The sequence below is a fragment of the Leptonychotes weddellii genome, chromosome 12 (assembly GCF_054177405.1).
Source record: "Leptonychotes weddellii isolate Sample4059 chromosome 12, ASM5417740v2, whole genome shotgun sequence".
NCBI lineage: Eukaryota > Metazoa > Chordata > Mammalia > Carnivora > Phocidae > Leptonychotes > Leptonychotes weddellii.
In genome coordinates, this window is record NC_138380.1 from 26,291,327 (window position 1) to 26,309,033 (window position 17,707).

Here is a 17,707-nt window from a genome sequence, read left to right on the forward strand (position 1 = left end):
AGAGGATGAATCTTAAGGGCAGTAACACCTTGGTGCTTCACCCGGCTCTAGCGCTGGGCCGTACATGTAGACAGTACATGCTGATTGGATGGAAAATGGATGTAGGTGATTGAGGATTAGGATTTTTACATGGGGAGGAAGAGTATTTCCAAAGTGGGACTCATTTAAGGCTATATTAATTGAAAAGCCCCTGGTAGTCAGCTATGAAAAGACGCTGAGCTATTTTAACTAGAATAGTTGTCTCTTAATTTTCATTTTGATTTTCCCTAATGTTGGGGATCCACAAGGTTTTATTGTGTGTGTTTTAGGTATTTGATTTACACATTCTTAGGACAGATGGCTTATTTTGTTATCATAACTGAAGTCTTACACTATATCCACAAAACCTTACTGGATTCCAATTTATTGAATTGGTGAAAATTTAATTTGTTATATTTTAATTCTCATCACAGAATAATTGGGCAAAGATGAAGATAGGGTTGTCTTTGCCATTTGCTTAGCATTTAACTCAGTTTACCAAAGGGTGATAAGTTTAACTCAACATTAGAATTGTTTCTATAATCAGTATACTAGTGGATCCCATGAGGTGAACTACAGTTGTATTGGTGGTGAATTTTTCCTTTTTTTTCTATGTGTTGATATAATAGCTTACTTGATAGTTCTATAAATTTAGATTCAGGTTATTGTATAGTACTATTATAGAAAAATAAAATGAACTATTTCTAGAATGGAATGAAAATTTTGCTCACAATTAGTTGAAATTACTAAAATACATTGTGATTTTTTAAAAACAAGCTTTTCACACAACTTTTTGAGATAATTGTAGGTAGATGCACATGCATTTGTGGGAAGTAATACATAGAGATCCTGCATACCCTTTACACAGTTTCTCATATTGGTAACATCTTAGAAAACTATCTACAGTGTCACAACCAGGATATCAGCGTGGATACAATCTGTGAGTTTTAGTTATGATTGCATTTTAACACAGTGTTAGTTTTCAGCATGGATACTTAAAACTAGTGAATGTACTAAACACATTCCAAATTATTTTTGGATATATAACTGCAGTACTTACTGTTCTATTGAGTTGATTTATTTTTACCCTCAGATTTAAACCATTGAAATAGTATATACATAAATTACTTGACATTATTAAAAACTAAAGTATGAAATAGTTCTGATTTCTGTAGCTTGACTTATTGGATGGCATTCATTGATGAAACCCAAATCTGAAAAAAAAATTCCAAGTGAATTCATTTTATCAGCTCATCTGATAAGAGGAGATAATAATGATTAAGCCATTAACCTTTTTCTTGAAGAAAGTAAGTGTTCTAATTCTATTTGATATGTTACTTATTTCATAGATATTGGAGACATTTGTTTTTCAGTCATTTTAAATTATTTTTTAAGAATTCTTCAGTCATCATATAAGCCATAAAAACAACTAGTAATTTGAAAATTAAATTCAGTTAATGTAAAAGATTCAGCAGTCAGTGAGCTTCTTTAGCTTTCCAGAGATATTTTATATCTAAACTGTACAAAAGCTCAGTTTATCTTGATGCAATTTAATCTTGAATAATTCATGATTATTATTCCACAGTTAAAAATGGTGCCTGGCTGTTTATTTTCTTAAAATAAAAATTTTATTTAATTTATTTATTTTAAAGATTTTATTTATTTATTTGCCAGATAGAGACACATAGAGAGAGGGAACACAAGCAGGGGAGTGGGAGAGGGAGAAGCAGGCCTCCCACAGAGCAGGGAGCCCAGTGTGGGCGGGGCTCGATCCCAGGACCCTGAGATCATGACCTGAGCTGAAGGCAGACGCCTAATGACTGACCCACCCAGGTGACCCTAAAATAAAAAATTTTAAATAAAACTTGAAAAAAATGCAAACCAAATGAAAAATGTTTATTATTATTCCTTAAAGTGAAAAGCTGTATATTGGAAGAAACTAAGAATTAAAGCTGTTAGGGTAGTTGGAAGAATACAAGTTGCAGGGAAGGAGGGATTTTTGCTGGCCTGCTGTGCCCATACTCTACATATGGAGAACATCCCATTTTATTTGTGAAAATTTACCTGTCTGGCTTTCAGGTGTTAAAATTCTCAGAATTGCAGGCTCAGTAGAGGGCTTTTGGTTTTGATAAATATTAGATAAAAATTAGTTTTCATCTGGTCTGGGAAGAAAAGTCTTTCCAAGACTTGTTTGTTGTTGTTTAAAGATTTTACTTATTTTTTGAGAGAGCGTGTGTGCACTCAAGCGGGGGAGATACAGAGGGAGAGAATCTCAAGTGGACTCTGAGCTGAGTGCAGAGTCTGACAGGGGGCTCAATCCCACGACCCTGAGATGGTGCGTGACCTGAGCTGAAACCAAGATTTGGATGCTTAACTGACTGAGCCACCCAGGCTCCCCTATTTGTTTTTTTTTTAAACCTTTAGCCTCTTTTCTCTTTATTCTTACACAGAGTAAATGGAGGTGATGTTAGTATTTAAAAGTCTAATGATTAAAAAACTGGTTTTCCCCAGATCCTATCCCAGTAACATTTTTTGAATTAAATAGCATTTACCTTTTTTTTTTTTTTTTTTTAATCTCTTAAGTTTGACAAGCAACCTAGCTTGACCATTTTATAGGCTCATCCCTGGCTTTTCTTCTACCTCCCTTTGCTCAGCCACACTCCTCTTTGAGCATTAGTTGATTATTGATGTCTCTAAATTCTCTAATCAGCTCTCTGATTTTAAATCCAGAGGCCTCTCTGGTCAGCCTTTGTTAACTTTCCCATTTATATCTTCATCCCAGATCTCATTTAGGGTGGCTTTGAGACTTTCCCACTTGGATCGTCTCCAAGTATCTAAAATTGGCAGGTTCAGCAACGAACCCATTCCTTACCCCTATCTCCTCACTAGATTATGAGCATCTGAGTGCAGACATGGTGTTTTTGTTCATTGGTTCATGTGAATGAATAAATGAAGGCTTCTAGGGCGCCTGAGTGGCTCAGTTGGTTAAGTGACTGCCTTCGGCTCAGGTCATGATCCTGGAGTCCCGGGATCGAGTCCCGCATCGGGCTCCTTGCTCAGCGAGGAGTCTGCTTCTCCCTCTGACCCTCCCCACCTCATGCTTTCTCTCTCTCTCAAATAAATAAATAAAATCTTTAAAAAAAATAAAATAAAATAAATGAAGGCTTCTAAAGCCAAATGTCCAAGAGGCAAACTTGACTGCTGCCTTTCCATCATCCCTCCATCTGGTCCATTCTCAAGTCCCATCAGTGTTGCTTCCTTAGTTGTTCTGAACTGGTCTACTTGTTTCAAACCCACAGTCATTACCTTTGTTCCAGCTGCTATGCCTTTTTACCTGGACTACTTTAGCAGCATCCTGGTCCTTGTGGACTCCTTGTCTTCAGTCTTGAATCCTCTCCAGTCAGAAGGGTTGTTCTGAAAGCTCCCTATCCTGGCATCCTGCCCTGAGCAGGACTAGCAGTTTTTATGCATGTGATCAGAGGACCTCAGACATTTCCCATTTTGCAATGCAATAGGAGTTTGGGTGCTAGAGTGAAATAGGACTTTGAAAACGATCTCTGCCAGTTATTAATTATGACTTGAAACAAATCAAATCAGTAAACCTCTCAGTTCCCAGTTTCTTTCTCTTTGAAACAGGAATGATGATTAAATCAGTAATACATGCAAAAGTACTTGATAAGAGTACCCAGCATATATGAATGAGCTCTGTTATATTACCCCTATTCTGATCCCACTGTCTTCCCCATATCTTGTTACCATAAGTTAGGCATACCAGAATTCCTGATTTGAACAGTGTTTTTCTGTAAATATTTTAACACCTGAGTCTGATGATATGTGTTTGTTCAGGGCAAAGTGAAGTTGAGAATATCTAGTGTTTATGCTGCTAATCACTCTCTGGGCTTTAATTTTGTTTACAAAAGTGAGAGCTTTGGACCAGATGATCTCTAGAATTGATGTTTCCCTTACTTTTATGCCATAATTAAGGAAATTAAAAGAATGATCCCAGTAGTCCCAGCACTCTAATTTACTAAATGGTCTTTTTTTTTTTTTTCCTTCAAGTCTTTGTCCTTATCCATGAATATGTTTCGTATAGATAAGGCTTGATTTTTTGCTTTATTTCATGCATTAGACTTTCTCCATGTTACTCCCATTGCTTTTATGACTTCAGTGGCATGTAATATTTTGAGTGTTTTATAGAGTTAATGAGCCTTCATTTACTTGGTAATTTTCCTCTTTTTAAACATTTACATATTATTTTTCAGTTTTAACTTTCTGTTTCCAGTTTCAGTTCTGGACTTACAGGAAATTCTCAATTATCTAAAATAGTATAGAACTTTTTAAAAACCCAGTGACTATTTATAGTCATACAGCTGACAAATATTTGTGACACCGCATACTTATTAGCCAAATCGGGAAGTGGCTGCCCACAATACTGTCGATGATCTGAACTGTAATTCCCTAGACTGGGATCAGATGTTAGTGCTTTTTAAAAAGCTCTAAGTGTAGATGGCCAGGTTGAGATCTGCTGCATTAAAGTTTAGATTTGATCATAAGATTCTGGCTTCCTTGAACTGATAAATTATAAAAGGCTTAGTAATTGACCTTATTTTGTTTATTACACCCAATACATTTCTATTCTAGAGAAATTAAACTCCTCACCACCACCATCCCTCTTGTGTTCCCTGCCCCCGAATCTCCTAGCCTAACCACCAAGATAAGTTTATATATATTCTCCAGGACTTTATATGCATGTGTACACAACACCTGTGTACAGCAGGATCAACTTTTAAACGCCATAGTAGTCACCGAGTATATATTTAAGGTCATTTAAAGGGAAGTTTGAAATAGTGTATGGTATCAGTTATATGTGAAATCTAAAAAGGAAAAACTCAGAGAAACAGTAAAATGGTGGTTAGCAGGGGTTGGGAGGAAGGTAAGGGGGAGACTTTGCTCAAAGGGTCTAAACTCCCAGTTACAAGATTAACAAGTTTGGGGATCTCTAATGTAGCATGGTGATTATAGCCAGTAATAACTGTATCATATACTTGCATGTTGATTAGAGAGTAGATCTTAAATGTTCTTGCCACAAAAAGAGAAATGGTAACTATGTGATGGGATGGAGGTGGTAGCTAATACTATACTGGTTATCATTTTGCAATTTATAGATGTATCAAGTCAACATATTGTACACCTAAACTTACAGAATGTTCTGTGTTGATTATGTCTTAAGAAAGCTGGAAAAAATTGAAAAAGAAATCTAAAAAGAAATTAAGTTCGTAGAGTATCTTTCTGATTGAGATTTAAATTATAACTAGAAATAAAAATAAAATATAAAGAATAAAATGTTCTATCAGTAATAAAATACTACCATCCATAATTCCTCTGCATAATTGTTTGTAGTGAGTTTTGTAGCCTAAAGTTACTTTCACACTTTTTCTCTAGAGCAATATTGTTTTTTATTTTATGTCTTTTAGTTCCAAATGTGTTTAAAAAGTGGATATTTGACAATAGCTTTATTCCTTCTAACAAAGATAACCTTTTTTTTTTTTTTCCTAGCAAGGTCAGCATTGGACACAGCTGCGCGTTGTAAGTATTTCATGTCAATATTTTGCAGACGGTTTATTCTGTTTTATCTTAGGCATATGAGCACTTAAAATCAAACAATGGAGAGATTTCAACTTGAGCAAAATTGAGTTAGAACTTTTTAAGTTATAAGGATGCTATTTGAATGGACAGCTTAATATTCTTGGTATATATTGGTATTCATAATGGATATTTTATTAGTGTTTTTAGTTTCAGTAGTGTAAGTACAGAAAATGTGTGAAAGAAGAGTTCCTCGTTAGAACTAGAACGTGAGCAGATATTCAGTGTCAGTGATGTGTTAGGCTTTTTACTCATTCTAGAGTTAATAGTGTATTGTGCATATATGGACTAGAAATGTAAAGTAGCAATTCAAAACCTCCCCTATCCTGAATTTTTTTAAAAAGATGTATTTATTTATTTTAGAGAAAGAGAGAGCGAGCATGAGCAGTAGGGGCAGAGGGAGAGGGAAAGAGAATCTTAAGCAGACTCCGGGCTGAGCACAGAGCCCCACGCAGGACTCAGTCTCACGACCCTGAGATCATGACCTGAACTGAAACCAAGAGTCTGTCGCTTAACTGGCTGTGCCACCCAGGTGCCCCTCCCCATCCTGAATTTTAAAAATAAATTTAAAAATAATTAGAAGGGAGATGGCTGGGGGATGGGCAAAAATGGGTGAAAGGGAGTAGGAGAAATAAACTCCACGTTTAAAAATTAACAAGTCAGAGGAATAAAAGCTATAGTGTAAAAATATAATCAGTTGTATTTTGATAGTGTTGTATGGTGACAGATGGTAGCTACACTTGTGAGCATAGCGTAATAACATGTAGAGTTGTTGAATCTCTATGTTATACACCTAGAACTAATGTAATATTGTTTGCTAAATTAAAAACTTTAGAAAAATAAAAAAAGTAATTAGATAAAATATATTTACCTTCATCAAGATCAATTACTTGATTCATTTATGTCAATTATTAGCTTGTTTCCTAGGAAGTTCTGTTTTTTGTTTTGTATGTATTTTAAGATACATATATCTTGGTGTTTTTACATAATGCTCTTTCTGGTTTAAGATATGAAACAAACTGATTATAGAGTCTACTAATACTTTTTTAAAAACATTTCTCCCCAAAGCTACAAAACCCCCCAGATATAAATGTGGAATCTCAAAAGCTTGCCCTGAGAAGCATTTTGCTTTTAAAATGGCAAGTGGCGCAGCCAATGTGGTGGGACCCAAAATCTGTCTGGAAGACAATATGTAAGTATTTATCAGTTTGGAAGTATATGATGTGCTATTAAATTATAGCAAATTGAACCTGAGTTTAATGGATCTTTTGAAAATATATGGGGCGTGTTTTAAAAAGTGATTTCAGTTTTCATTACACAATTTCTTCTCCCATGTGTTTAAAGAGCCTTAAAATTCTGAAATTTTGGGGTGCCTGGGTGGCTCAGTCGGTTAAGCTTCTGCCTTCGGCTCGGGTCATGATCCCAGGGTCCTGGGATAGAGCCTCGCATTGGGCTCCCTGCTCTGCAGGGAGCCTGCTTCCCCCCTCCCACTCCCCCTGCTTGTGTTCTCTCTCTAGCTGTGTCTCTGTCAAATAAATAAATAAAACCTTTAAAAAAATTCTGAAATTTCATATTAGAGTGACATAAGAACATAGCATTTATTCAGCTTCATGTAAAGATGAGGGATTTCCTCTCTGAATCCTCTAGACGTGGGCTGTCCCATCCGGTAGCCATAGACACATGTGATGATTTAATTCTGATTCTTAAGTAATCAGGAAAAAATTAATTCATTTAAATGAATTAAAATTAAAAGTTCAGTTCCTCAGGCACACTAGCCACATTTCAAGTGCTCAGTAGCTACCCATGGCTTGTGCCTACCCAGCTGAATACAGAGCATTTCCACCATTGCAGAAAGTCCCATTTGACAGCACTGCCCTAGATAACGAATGCTCTGTCTCACAAACATCCTTTGTTTTAAACGTCTGAGTGCCTGTTGAAGTGTGAAATAATCCAGTAATAACCTCCCCCTGTTGTGATACAGAACTGTTTGCCACTAAGTGGAATGGTTTTCTGTACTGAGATGCTCTACCAAGTACAGTTTTTAAGTTTTCAGCCTCCTGCCTTAGGGTTGACGATCACTTGTATGTGAAGTTGGTGTCTGAGATCACAAGCCCTTCCTTTAGGTTGATGCTTTTAATCTGCTCTTCCCTGGACAATCAGACAGATGAGCTGTGCACAGCAGCAGGGTGTGATGCAGGGCAATGGGGGTGAGCGAGATGAGATTGAGGGAGAAGGGCCAGGCCAGTAGGAACTTAAAGGCCGTGCAGGTAAGGAGATGAGATCTTTTTCTGAGTGTTTGAGTCGTCGAAGGTTTTCAGATTCTGGCATGTCATTTGATTTATGTTGAAAAAATTATCTGACTGATGTATGAAATGATTTGGGAAATAGAATAGAGAGAACAACTGGAAGGCCATTGCCAGTAGCTGCCAAGGCTCTCACTGCCCCTCTCCACAGTGGTGACAGGGCTTTTTTCATGTGCATTCACTAAATCTATCAATAGATGCTAAAAATATGTAAGTAGAAATTTTAATATTTTCCTGCACATGCCCTGAATACATGCACACTCATTTTGGAGACGACTAGTCCAGATCAGTGCTTCTCAGTGGGGATGATGTTGCTCCCCAGGGGACATTTGCCAAGGTCTATAGGCATTCTGCGATGTTTTGGCTACAGTGGCTCTACTTGGCTCTACAGTGGCTGGGATGCTCTGACCCATTCCCCCAGTGTGGCAGGACGGCCTTGCCACGTGAGTTATTGGGGCCGTAACGTCCTCATAGACTGAGTTCGAGAAACCTCAATATAGACAAAAGACGATATTAAGATTAGGGTGGTGGTTATGGTTTTAAGGACAGGTTAGATGCATCAGATATATTATGGAGATTAACATGGATTTCAAACTTCTCATTAGCTTGGGATAGAAAATCTTGGGTATAAACATCAAGTGTCACACAATACAGGAATTGTAGCTCTTTTTATTTTGCATTAGAGAACCCATTAGAATTATCTTACGTTCAAGATACAGCTTTTATTTTAGGCATATACTCATTTGATTTCAGTTTATATGAAGTTGATATTAGGATAATACTTCGCCTTTTATTATAATCTTAATGTTTGGTATAGGAATATACAGCAAACTATTTTGATGGATTTATTCATTTACTTTACCTTGAGGGGCCAGATAGTATTTTTGACTGTAAGGGTCAAGAGGTAAAATCAAGGAAAGTGTATAAGTACTTATATAAACATTTAAAGTGTAACCATTTAAAAATATAAAAACCATTCTAAGCTCAAAAATAATAACCCCCCCCCCCCAAAAAAAACAAAAACAAAAAACAAACCACAGGCAGTTGGCTAGATTTGTCCCATGGGCTATAGTTTGTTAAACCCTGCTCTAAACTGATCATTTTAAGATGTGGTATTTAAAACATAAAGTAGGTATTTTAAACAAAACTATGTGCAAAGATGTAGAATCTGTCTACAGATTACATAGTATTTTCTTTAGATTTTCGTCTGGAGGTGTGGAATGGTTGTAGGGGAACCTTCATATTCATGAAAGATAAAAGAAAACACTTCCACTTGTGTGAATAAGACCGGTTTATATATTTATAAATTGACATATTAAAAATCTTCAAGTTTGTCATTTGCTAGTTACAGGTTTTAAAAATTGATTAGCTGCTGCCCTCTTGTGGGAAGCCTCTGCCATTCTGCTTCTTTGTTGCCTGTGTTCCTTTGCTCTGAGATAGACAGGGCAGCATACTCCATGGTGGAGACACTGTGAAACTCTGATTATTAAGTATTAAGACACCGTGATACACAGCTATTAATGTAACAGGTTAATCATTGGTGTTGCTTCTTAACATTAATGATGGAGTTTACCTACATATTTCTCGCAGGAGCAGAGCAAATGCATTTCTAAACTGCCTTCTTTTGGGGCAGCACGTTTAGTTGCTTTCCTTATGGCTCATCTTTCAGAACTACTCTTGAACACACATGGAAAATGTCTGTGCTTTATTACATGTAAATTTTAGAGAATGAAAGGTGAGATTTTGAAGGCAGATATGCAACCCATATGGGTAGATATAAATAGTTAAATGCTACTAAGCTTTTCAAAATCAAATTTTTATCCTTTTCCTTTTTTAATGGACCTTCAAGTAGAGTTATTTTTTTTAACTCTTTATTTTGAAATAATTACAGAAATCACGGGCAATTGCAAAGATCGTACGGAGTAGTCCTGTGTATTCTATACCGGTTTCCCCATGATTGTATCTTACTTAATTAGAGTACAGTATCAAAACCAGGAAATTGGCATTGGTACAATGTGTGTCATTCTGTGTCATTTTATCACATGTGTAGATACAGTAGATACATGTAGCCAATACAGCAATTAAGATGCAGAATTATTCTATCGCCATGAAGATCTCTCTTATACCACCCTGATATCCTCTCCCCACCATCACTGACCCCTGGCAACCACTCACCTGTTTTTCATTTCTATCATTTTGAAATTTGAGAATGTTATAGAAATAGAATCATAAAATATGTGACCATATGAGATTGGCTTTTTTCACTTGGCCTAATACTCTTGAAATACTGGTTCATGTTAATTACCTTTTTTTTATTGCTGAGTAATAGTCTGTACTATGGATATACCACAGTTTATCCATCACCTGTTGTCCTCAACCAAACAATTTAGTTGTTTCCAGGTTTTAGCTGCTAACCAATAAAAGTGCTGTGAGCAACCACATACGTGTTTTCTTGTGGATGTACATCTTTATTTCTCTGCAGTAAAATCCCCAGGAATTCTAGGTTGTGTGGTAAGCGTATGTTTAATTTTGTAAGAAACTGCCAAACATTTTCCAGAGTGACTGCACCGTTTTACATTTCCACCAGCAATATATGAGAGATCCAGTTTCTCTGTATACTTGTCAGAATTTGGTGGTGTTACTGTTTTTTATTTTAGCTATTCAAATGTGTGGTGATATCTCAATTTAATTGCTAGTGATGTTGAACATCTTTTAATATGGGGTTTTTTGTTTGTTTGTTTTGCCATCCATATAGCCTCTTCAGTGAAATATCTATTCATGTCTTTGTCCATTTTGTAATTGGAGTGTTTGTTTTTCTTTTTTTAATTACTGCAATTTGAGTTTTTGAGATACATTCTGGATATGAATCCTGTTGTCAGATATGTGGTTTGTGACTATTTTCTCCCAACCCATAGCTTGTCTAGACATCCTTTTCACTAGGATCTTTTCTAGTGCCAAAGTTTGCAATTTTGATAATCCAGTTCCAATTTATTGATTTATTTTTCTTTCATGGATGTGCTTTGTTTATGGATTGGTGTCAGGTCTAAAAATCCATCATTCATGGAGCCGTAGGTTTCAAAGGTTTTCTTCTGCATGATTTTCTAAAATTTTTATAGTTTTATGTTTTACATTTAAATCTATGATCCATTCTACATTTATTTTTGAATAAAGTATGAGATGTAGGTTGAGGTTCAGTTTTGGCCTATGAATATCCAGTTGCTTCAGCACCATTTGTTGGAATGACTATCCTCCCTCCATTGAATTGCTTTTGCTCCTTTGTTGGAAAATAAGTTGCCTATATTTCGACTGGTGCATTTTTTGGTCCCACTTGGCTTTGGGTTCTCTATTCATTCCGTTGATCTGTATATTTATCTGTCCACTAATACCACATGCTCTTGATTATACTAGTTATGGAGTAAGTCTTTACATAAGGTAGAATAATTCCTCCCATTTTCTTCTTCTTTTTTTTTTTCCCCCAAATTAGCTACTTAGTTTCTTTGCCTTACCATATACATTTTAGATAACTTGCCTCTATCTACAGAAAATCTTCCTGGGATTTTTGTTAGGAATTGTGTGAAATCTGTGTATTTATTTGGAGAGAATTGGCCATCTTTACTATTCAGTTGATGAATATGGCATTTCTCTTTATATATTCTTTGTTTTCTTCCATTACCATTTTTGTGGGTTTCAGCTTGCAGGTCCTATGCATGCTTTATTAGATTTATACCTAAGTATCCCCCATTTTTTTTAAGCAATTGTAGGTGGCACTGTATTTTTAATTTCAGTTTTTATATTGTTAATATATAGACACACAGTTGATTTTTGTGTGTTGGTCTTGTATCTTCTGTAACCTTGCTAAATTAATTTATTACTTCTAGGAGTTTTGTTTTTGTTTTTGTAAATTCCTTGGGATTATCCATACAGACAAACATGTCATCTGCAAATAAAGACAGCTTTATTTTTTCCTTCCTGATTTGTGTGCCTTTATTTCACTTCTCTTGCCTTATTGCATTGGCTAGAATTTCCAATACTGTGTTGAATAGTAATGGTGAGAATGGACATCCTTGACTTGTTCCTGATCTTAGGGTAAAAGTATTGTCTTTCACCATCCAGTATGATGTTAGGTGTAGATTTTTGGAAATGTTGTTTATCAAGTTGAGGTAGTTCTCTATTACTAGTTTTCTGGGACTTTTTATCATGAATGGGTGTTGAATTTTGTCAAATGCATGTTCTGTATTGAGGTGATCATGTAATTTTTCTTAAATCTGTTAATACAGTGGATTATATTAACTGTTCAAATATTAAAACATCTGTGTATCCATAGGCTAAACCTGACTTGGTCATGGTTTCTGGCTTTTTAAATATAAGGCTAAATTCTATTTACTAATGTTTTGTTAAGGAGGATTTTTGCCTGTATACTAATGAAGCATATTGGTTTGTAGTTTTCTCATGATGTCTTACTCTGGTTTTGGTATTTTAATACTGGCTTTATAAAATAAAATTGGAGGTATTCTGTTTTCTGAAAGAGTTTGTGTAGAAGTAGTGTTAATTGTTTGTTTTTTTTTTTAAACATTTGGTAGAAGTCTCCAGCGAAACTGTCTAGGCTTGGAGATTTTCCAGTGAGTTGAGTTTATAAACTATGAATTCAGTATCTTTAATAGTTACAGGATTATTTAAATGATCTATTTCATAATGGATGAATTGTGTTAGTTTGTACTTCTTGAGGAATTGGCCTAATTAATCTGAGTTGTCAAATTTACAAGGGTAAATCGTTCATAGTATTCCTTTATCCTTTTGATGTCTGCAGGGTCTATAGTGATATCCCATTTCACTTTTGATATTGGTGATTTATGTCTTTTTTTCTGTCAGTCTTACTAAAGGTTTGTTAATTTTATTGACCTTTTTAATGAACAAGCTTTTTGTTTCATTGATTTCTGCTGTTTTTGATTGCTCTCCTTCTGCTTACTTTAGGTTTATGGGATTCCTTTTAGTTTCTTTTTTAATTTAAGTACTTAGTGTTATAAATTCCTCTCTCGGTACTCTCTTAGCTATGCCTCACAAATTTTAATAAGTTATATTTTCTTTCATTGCAGTGTGTTTTTTAATTTCCCTTCAGACCTCCTCTTTGACCCATGGATTATTGAGAAGTATGTTGTTTAGCTTCCAAGTGTTTGGAAATTTTCCTGTTATCTTTCTGTTACTGATTGCATTGTGGTTGAAGAATACACTTGGTGTGATTTCAATTCTTTTAAAAATGTTGAGGTTTATTTTGTGACTCATGGTCTATCTACCTTTAGTATATGCTCCATGGACACTTGAAAAGAATGTGTGTTCTGCTCTTGTTGGGTAGAATGTTCAATAAATGTCATTTTGACACTGTTGGTTAATGCTGTTGTTGAGTTCTTCCATACATTTGGTAATTTTCTGTCAATCAGTTGTTGAAAGAGGGCTGTTGACGTAACCAGCTGTGATTGTAAATTTTCTGTTTCTCTCTCAGTTCTGTCTGGTTTTGATTCACGTAGTTTGTACCTCAGTTGCTTGATACATACACATTTAAGTTTACTCTGTCTGGCTGAAGTGACCTTTCGATCATTATGTAATCTCCCTCTCTGCTAATTTTCTTTGCTCTGGAGTCTATTTAATTGGTGTTAATATAGCCACTCCTACTTTCTTTTGTTTAAACAGCTTTATTGAGATATAATTCACATGCCATACAATTCACTCATTTAAAGTATACAGTCATGGTTTTTAGTATATCCACAGATATGTGCAACCATCTCTACAGTCAATTTTAGAACATTTTTATACCTCAAAAAGAAATTGTGTCCTTTAGCTGTGTTGCCCTTCTACCCCATTCCCATCCCATTCCACTCCCTTCTCCCCCACTCCCCAACCGGCCCTAAGTAACCATGTTTTACTTTCTGTCTCTATGGACGTATCTATTTTGGACATTATCATATAGAAGGTATTATATAATATGTAGGGGTTCTTTTGTCATCAGCTTCTTCACTTAGCATAGTGTTTTCAAGGTTCATCCATGTAGCATGTATCAATACTTCATTCCTTTTTATGACAGAATAATCCTCCATTGTATATAGATATATCACATTTTGTTTATTCGTTTGTCAGTTGATGGACATTTGGTTTGTTTCTACTTTTTGGCTATTAGGAATAATGTTTCTATAAATATTTGTATATAAGTTTTGTATGGACATGTTTTCATTTTTCTTGTACACATACTTAGGACTGGATTTGGGTTCATATAGTTATTCTATGTTTAACTATCTGAGGAGCTGCCAGATTATTTTCTGAAGTGGCTGCACCAATTTACCTTAACAGCAGTGTATGAGGGTTCCAGTTTTTCCACGTAACACTGCTTATTATCTGACTTACTGATTACAGCCATCCTAGTGGGTGTTGAGTGGTATCTCACTGTGATTTCATTTTGCATTTCCCTGATGGTTAATGATATTTAACATCTTTTCATTTGCTTGTTGGCCATTTGTGTATCCTCTTTGGAGAAATGTCTATTCAAACCCTGCCCATTTTTAAATTGGATTCTTTATTATTGAGTAGTAATCCTGTGTTCTTCTGATTAAAGTTTACATGATTTTTCTCTTTCTACTCTTTTACTTTTTACCTACCTGTATCATTATATTTAAAATCAGTTTCTTGATCTGAAACCAAAAAACTATTAGAAGAAAATCTAGGGAAAACTTTATGGCATTGGTCTGGGCAATGAATTTTTTGAATAAGACACCAAAAACCTAGGCAACAAAAGCAAAAGTAGACAAATGAGATTACATCAAACTAGAAAGCTTTTGCACAGAAAAGGAGACAAGAGAATGGAAAGTCAGCCTACTGAATGGGAAAAAAAATTTGCAAACCATATATCTGATAGATTAGCATCCAAAATATATAAGGAACTCCTGCTGCTCACTAGCAAGAAACCAAATAACCTGATTAAAAAATGAGTAAAAGGCCTAAATAGACATTTCTCAAAAGAGGAATACAAATGGCCAACAGGTATATGAAGAGGTGTCTTACTCTTTAAATGAAATGTCATCCAGCGTTTGTTAGAACAGCATTCATCCATCACTTGCAACCATGCTTTAGCTACAGATCTAAATTCTATGAAAAGCAACATACTCTGTTAGAATCAGTTGGCTCTGTGGAATGCATAATGAAATATTATAGCTTTTATTATTTGTGAAATTGTGTGCTACAAAATCCTTTATATTTTAGTAAAGTTTATAATAAACTTAGGCACCTGCCTGTGTAGGTATGGATGTCCCATATATGGACATGTGTGTGTCTGTGTGTATATTCCCATATATGCATCCTTCTCCTGCTCCATCAACCTCAAACCAGTTGTTAATCATTGAACAGCACACCAGTAGCAATATTACTATTACCTTGAGTTTTGAGACTGTAGATACCTACAATTTTAATTATTCTAATTCAGCAAACTGAACGGATACAAGCAAATGTTCCACTCATGCCTTCTGTTTCACAGAATCATAGTGGTCTGTGAGCTGCTCCTGGATGTTGATTACCTCAGGTGTGACAATGCAAGTGACTGTGCTTAGATGCAGTAATTAAATGAATGCAAGATACCTTCTTCTGGGTATAGAGAAATTTTACATTGATAATCACTAAGAGAATGTTCACAATTAGGTGAAGTAGGTGAAACTCTTCTTGCTTCCAGATGATAAAAGCATCTCATTTCTGTTTCATGTCACATGGATATTGCAAAAAGTAGAAAAGAGATTATCAATTGTTTGATCCTTTGAGAATGGTGCAAAATATGTGTTTACTGTCCACATGTTTTAAGGATTTTCTAAAATGGTATTTCATAACCTGACACAGAGTAGCAAAAAGTAGTCTACTATTTGGGTCCTGATACTTTTTAATACATCGATTTGTGAAATCTTACTTAAGGACATTGCTTAAAAATTATATAATATTAGACTGTCTTCTCTGATGTAGTAGAGATCTTTTAATCTCCACTGCAGTTCTTAAACAATTGTGTGTATATATAATATCCCCAACTTTTTTTTTTTTGGCATGGTTTTATTTCTCTGATACATGTTTATGTACAGTATCTAATTCTAAATTTGTCTTGACTTTTCTCCTTCAGTTTAATGAGTGGTGTTAAGAATAATGTTGGAAGAGGGATCAATGTTGCCTTAGTAAATGGTAAGAATAATTATTTCACCTTACAGATGTGGTCAGTGGAGATTCATGTGGCCCAGAGTAAAATGCCCTCTGCTGTCAAGGGATCAAGTTAGAAAGTGCCACCCTTGACACTAAAGCCCCCTCCCCAACTTCCTCCCATCCTCCTGAAAAACCAACTATACGTGGCGACTTGGTGTCTAAGTGTGCGAGCATGCTTCCTTGGAAGCACCCTCCTTGCTGTGCAGTGTGTGGAGAGTTTCCCATGGGGTTGTCAGGCTAAAACCAACCTAACATTAAATTGATGAATTCTGAAGGTGTTGGATTCTAACAATGGGAAGACAGAGTGACACATGAGGGTTTGTAAATGACAAAGGGTCATGGACTAATGGAAGGGGTGGGGAGAGGGATGAAGAGTAAGGATTAATTGTAACTTTTCGGTATTGTCCACATTTGTCACATAAGTTCATTAGTGAAAATAAGTTCATCGAATCCTGAAGGTCTCAAGTGTTCTTGCAAAATCAAATCTGAAAATATGAACCCATGAAATGAGGCCTGACTGCATGATTGTCTTTTCCTTCTGGTACGGTAACCCTCTAAGGCTGTATCAGGCGATTAGGGACCACGGCCGCCTTACCCAGTTCGTAGTATAGGAAAATATTTTTTATTTCTTTCACAACAGAAGATAAGTTTCTGCATTTTTACTTTATTTTCTTACATAAAAGTTTCTATACGTATTTGATAGCAAAAAAGATACATTTTCAAAGGGAAATCTGAAAAAAATTTAAAAGATGGCTTTAATGGTAGAAAACGCAAGTCATCTTTTTGTAAAAGGTTTACGTATTTTTTGCTAATTCTTAAGTAAGGGAAGATGGTAACACACAAGGATGAAACCTAACTGAAGTTGAGCGGTCTACACTCAGCTGTGAACTTCAGTTTGCTGCTCCTTGGCTTATGAGATTCGTGAGAAAGTCCAGAATTTTAATTTATTCAAAAGTTATTCTTAGAAATATATTTCAGATGCATACAGTTCAGATTTTAAGTCTCAAAATAATTCTTTCTCTGCTAATGAATCCAAACCCATCACTGGATAAGATCTCCTGTCTTACACAGTATATATTTCAATTGCATAATCTGACATGAATTCCATTTCTTTCAGGAAAAACAGGAGAAGTATTAGACACCAAATATTTTGACATGTGGGGAGGAGGTAAGTGTGAATAACACATAACTGTTCTGTTGCTAACACTGACTTCTTAGGCTTTCTCAATATAATATAGCCCATTAATGAGAGATTGATGGTATATTTGTGTTAGTTCATTTTCTCTTCTCACTAAACATCCAGCTATAGTGAAGTATTAGGTCATATTGCATTTACTTTGCTTTTTTTTTTTATGGAAATTGTGTGTGTAATTAAGAGCAATAATATCAAAATTGAGATTTTAAAAATCTGAGTCCTATTTTCTGCAGGACAACTAATTGAAAGCCTTGGATCCTTTAAGTCTCTGACATTTTTTAAAAAGAATAAGTAATTTGGAGAAGGGCATAAACAATTTAAGCATTTTTAA

The 17,707-nt window shown here is 35.3% G+C and overlaps 1 protein-coding gene across 3 annotated transcripts in view; it reads left to right on the top strand.

The window, feature by feature from the left end:
• Positions 1 to 17,707, top strand: part of FAM3C (FAM3 metabolism regulating signaling molecule C) — a 52,383-nt gene that overhangs the window by 19,454 nt on the left and 15,222 nt on the right. For all 3 annotated transcript variants that reach the window (XM_006727819.3, XM_081800188.1, XM_081800189.1), the window contains exons 4-7: positions 5,575 to 5,604; positions 6,730 to 6,853; positions 16,105 to 16,163; positions 17,299 to 17,349. In XM_006727819.3, coding sequence (XP_006727882.1) covers positions 5,575 to 5,604; positions 6,730 to 6,853; positions 16,105 to 16,163; positions 17,299 to 17,349 — 264 coding nt within the window. The remainder of the gene's footprint in view (positions 1 to 5,574; positions 5,605 to 6,729; positions 6,854 to 16,104; positions 16,164 to 17,298; positions 17,350 to 17,707) is intronic.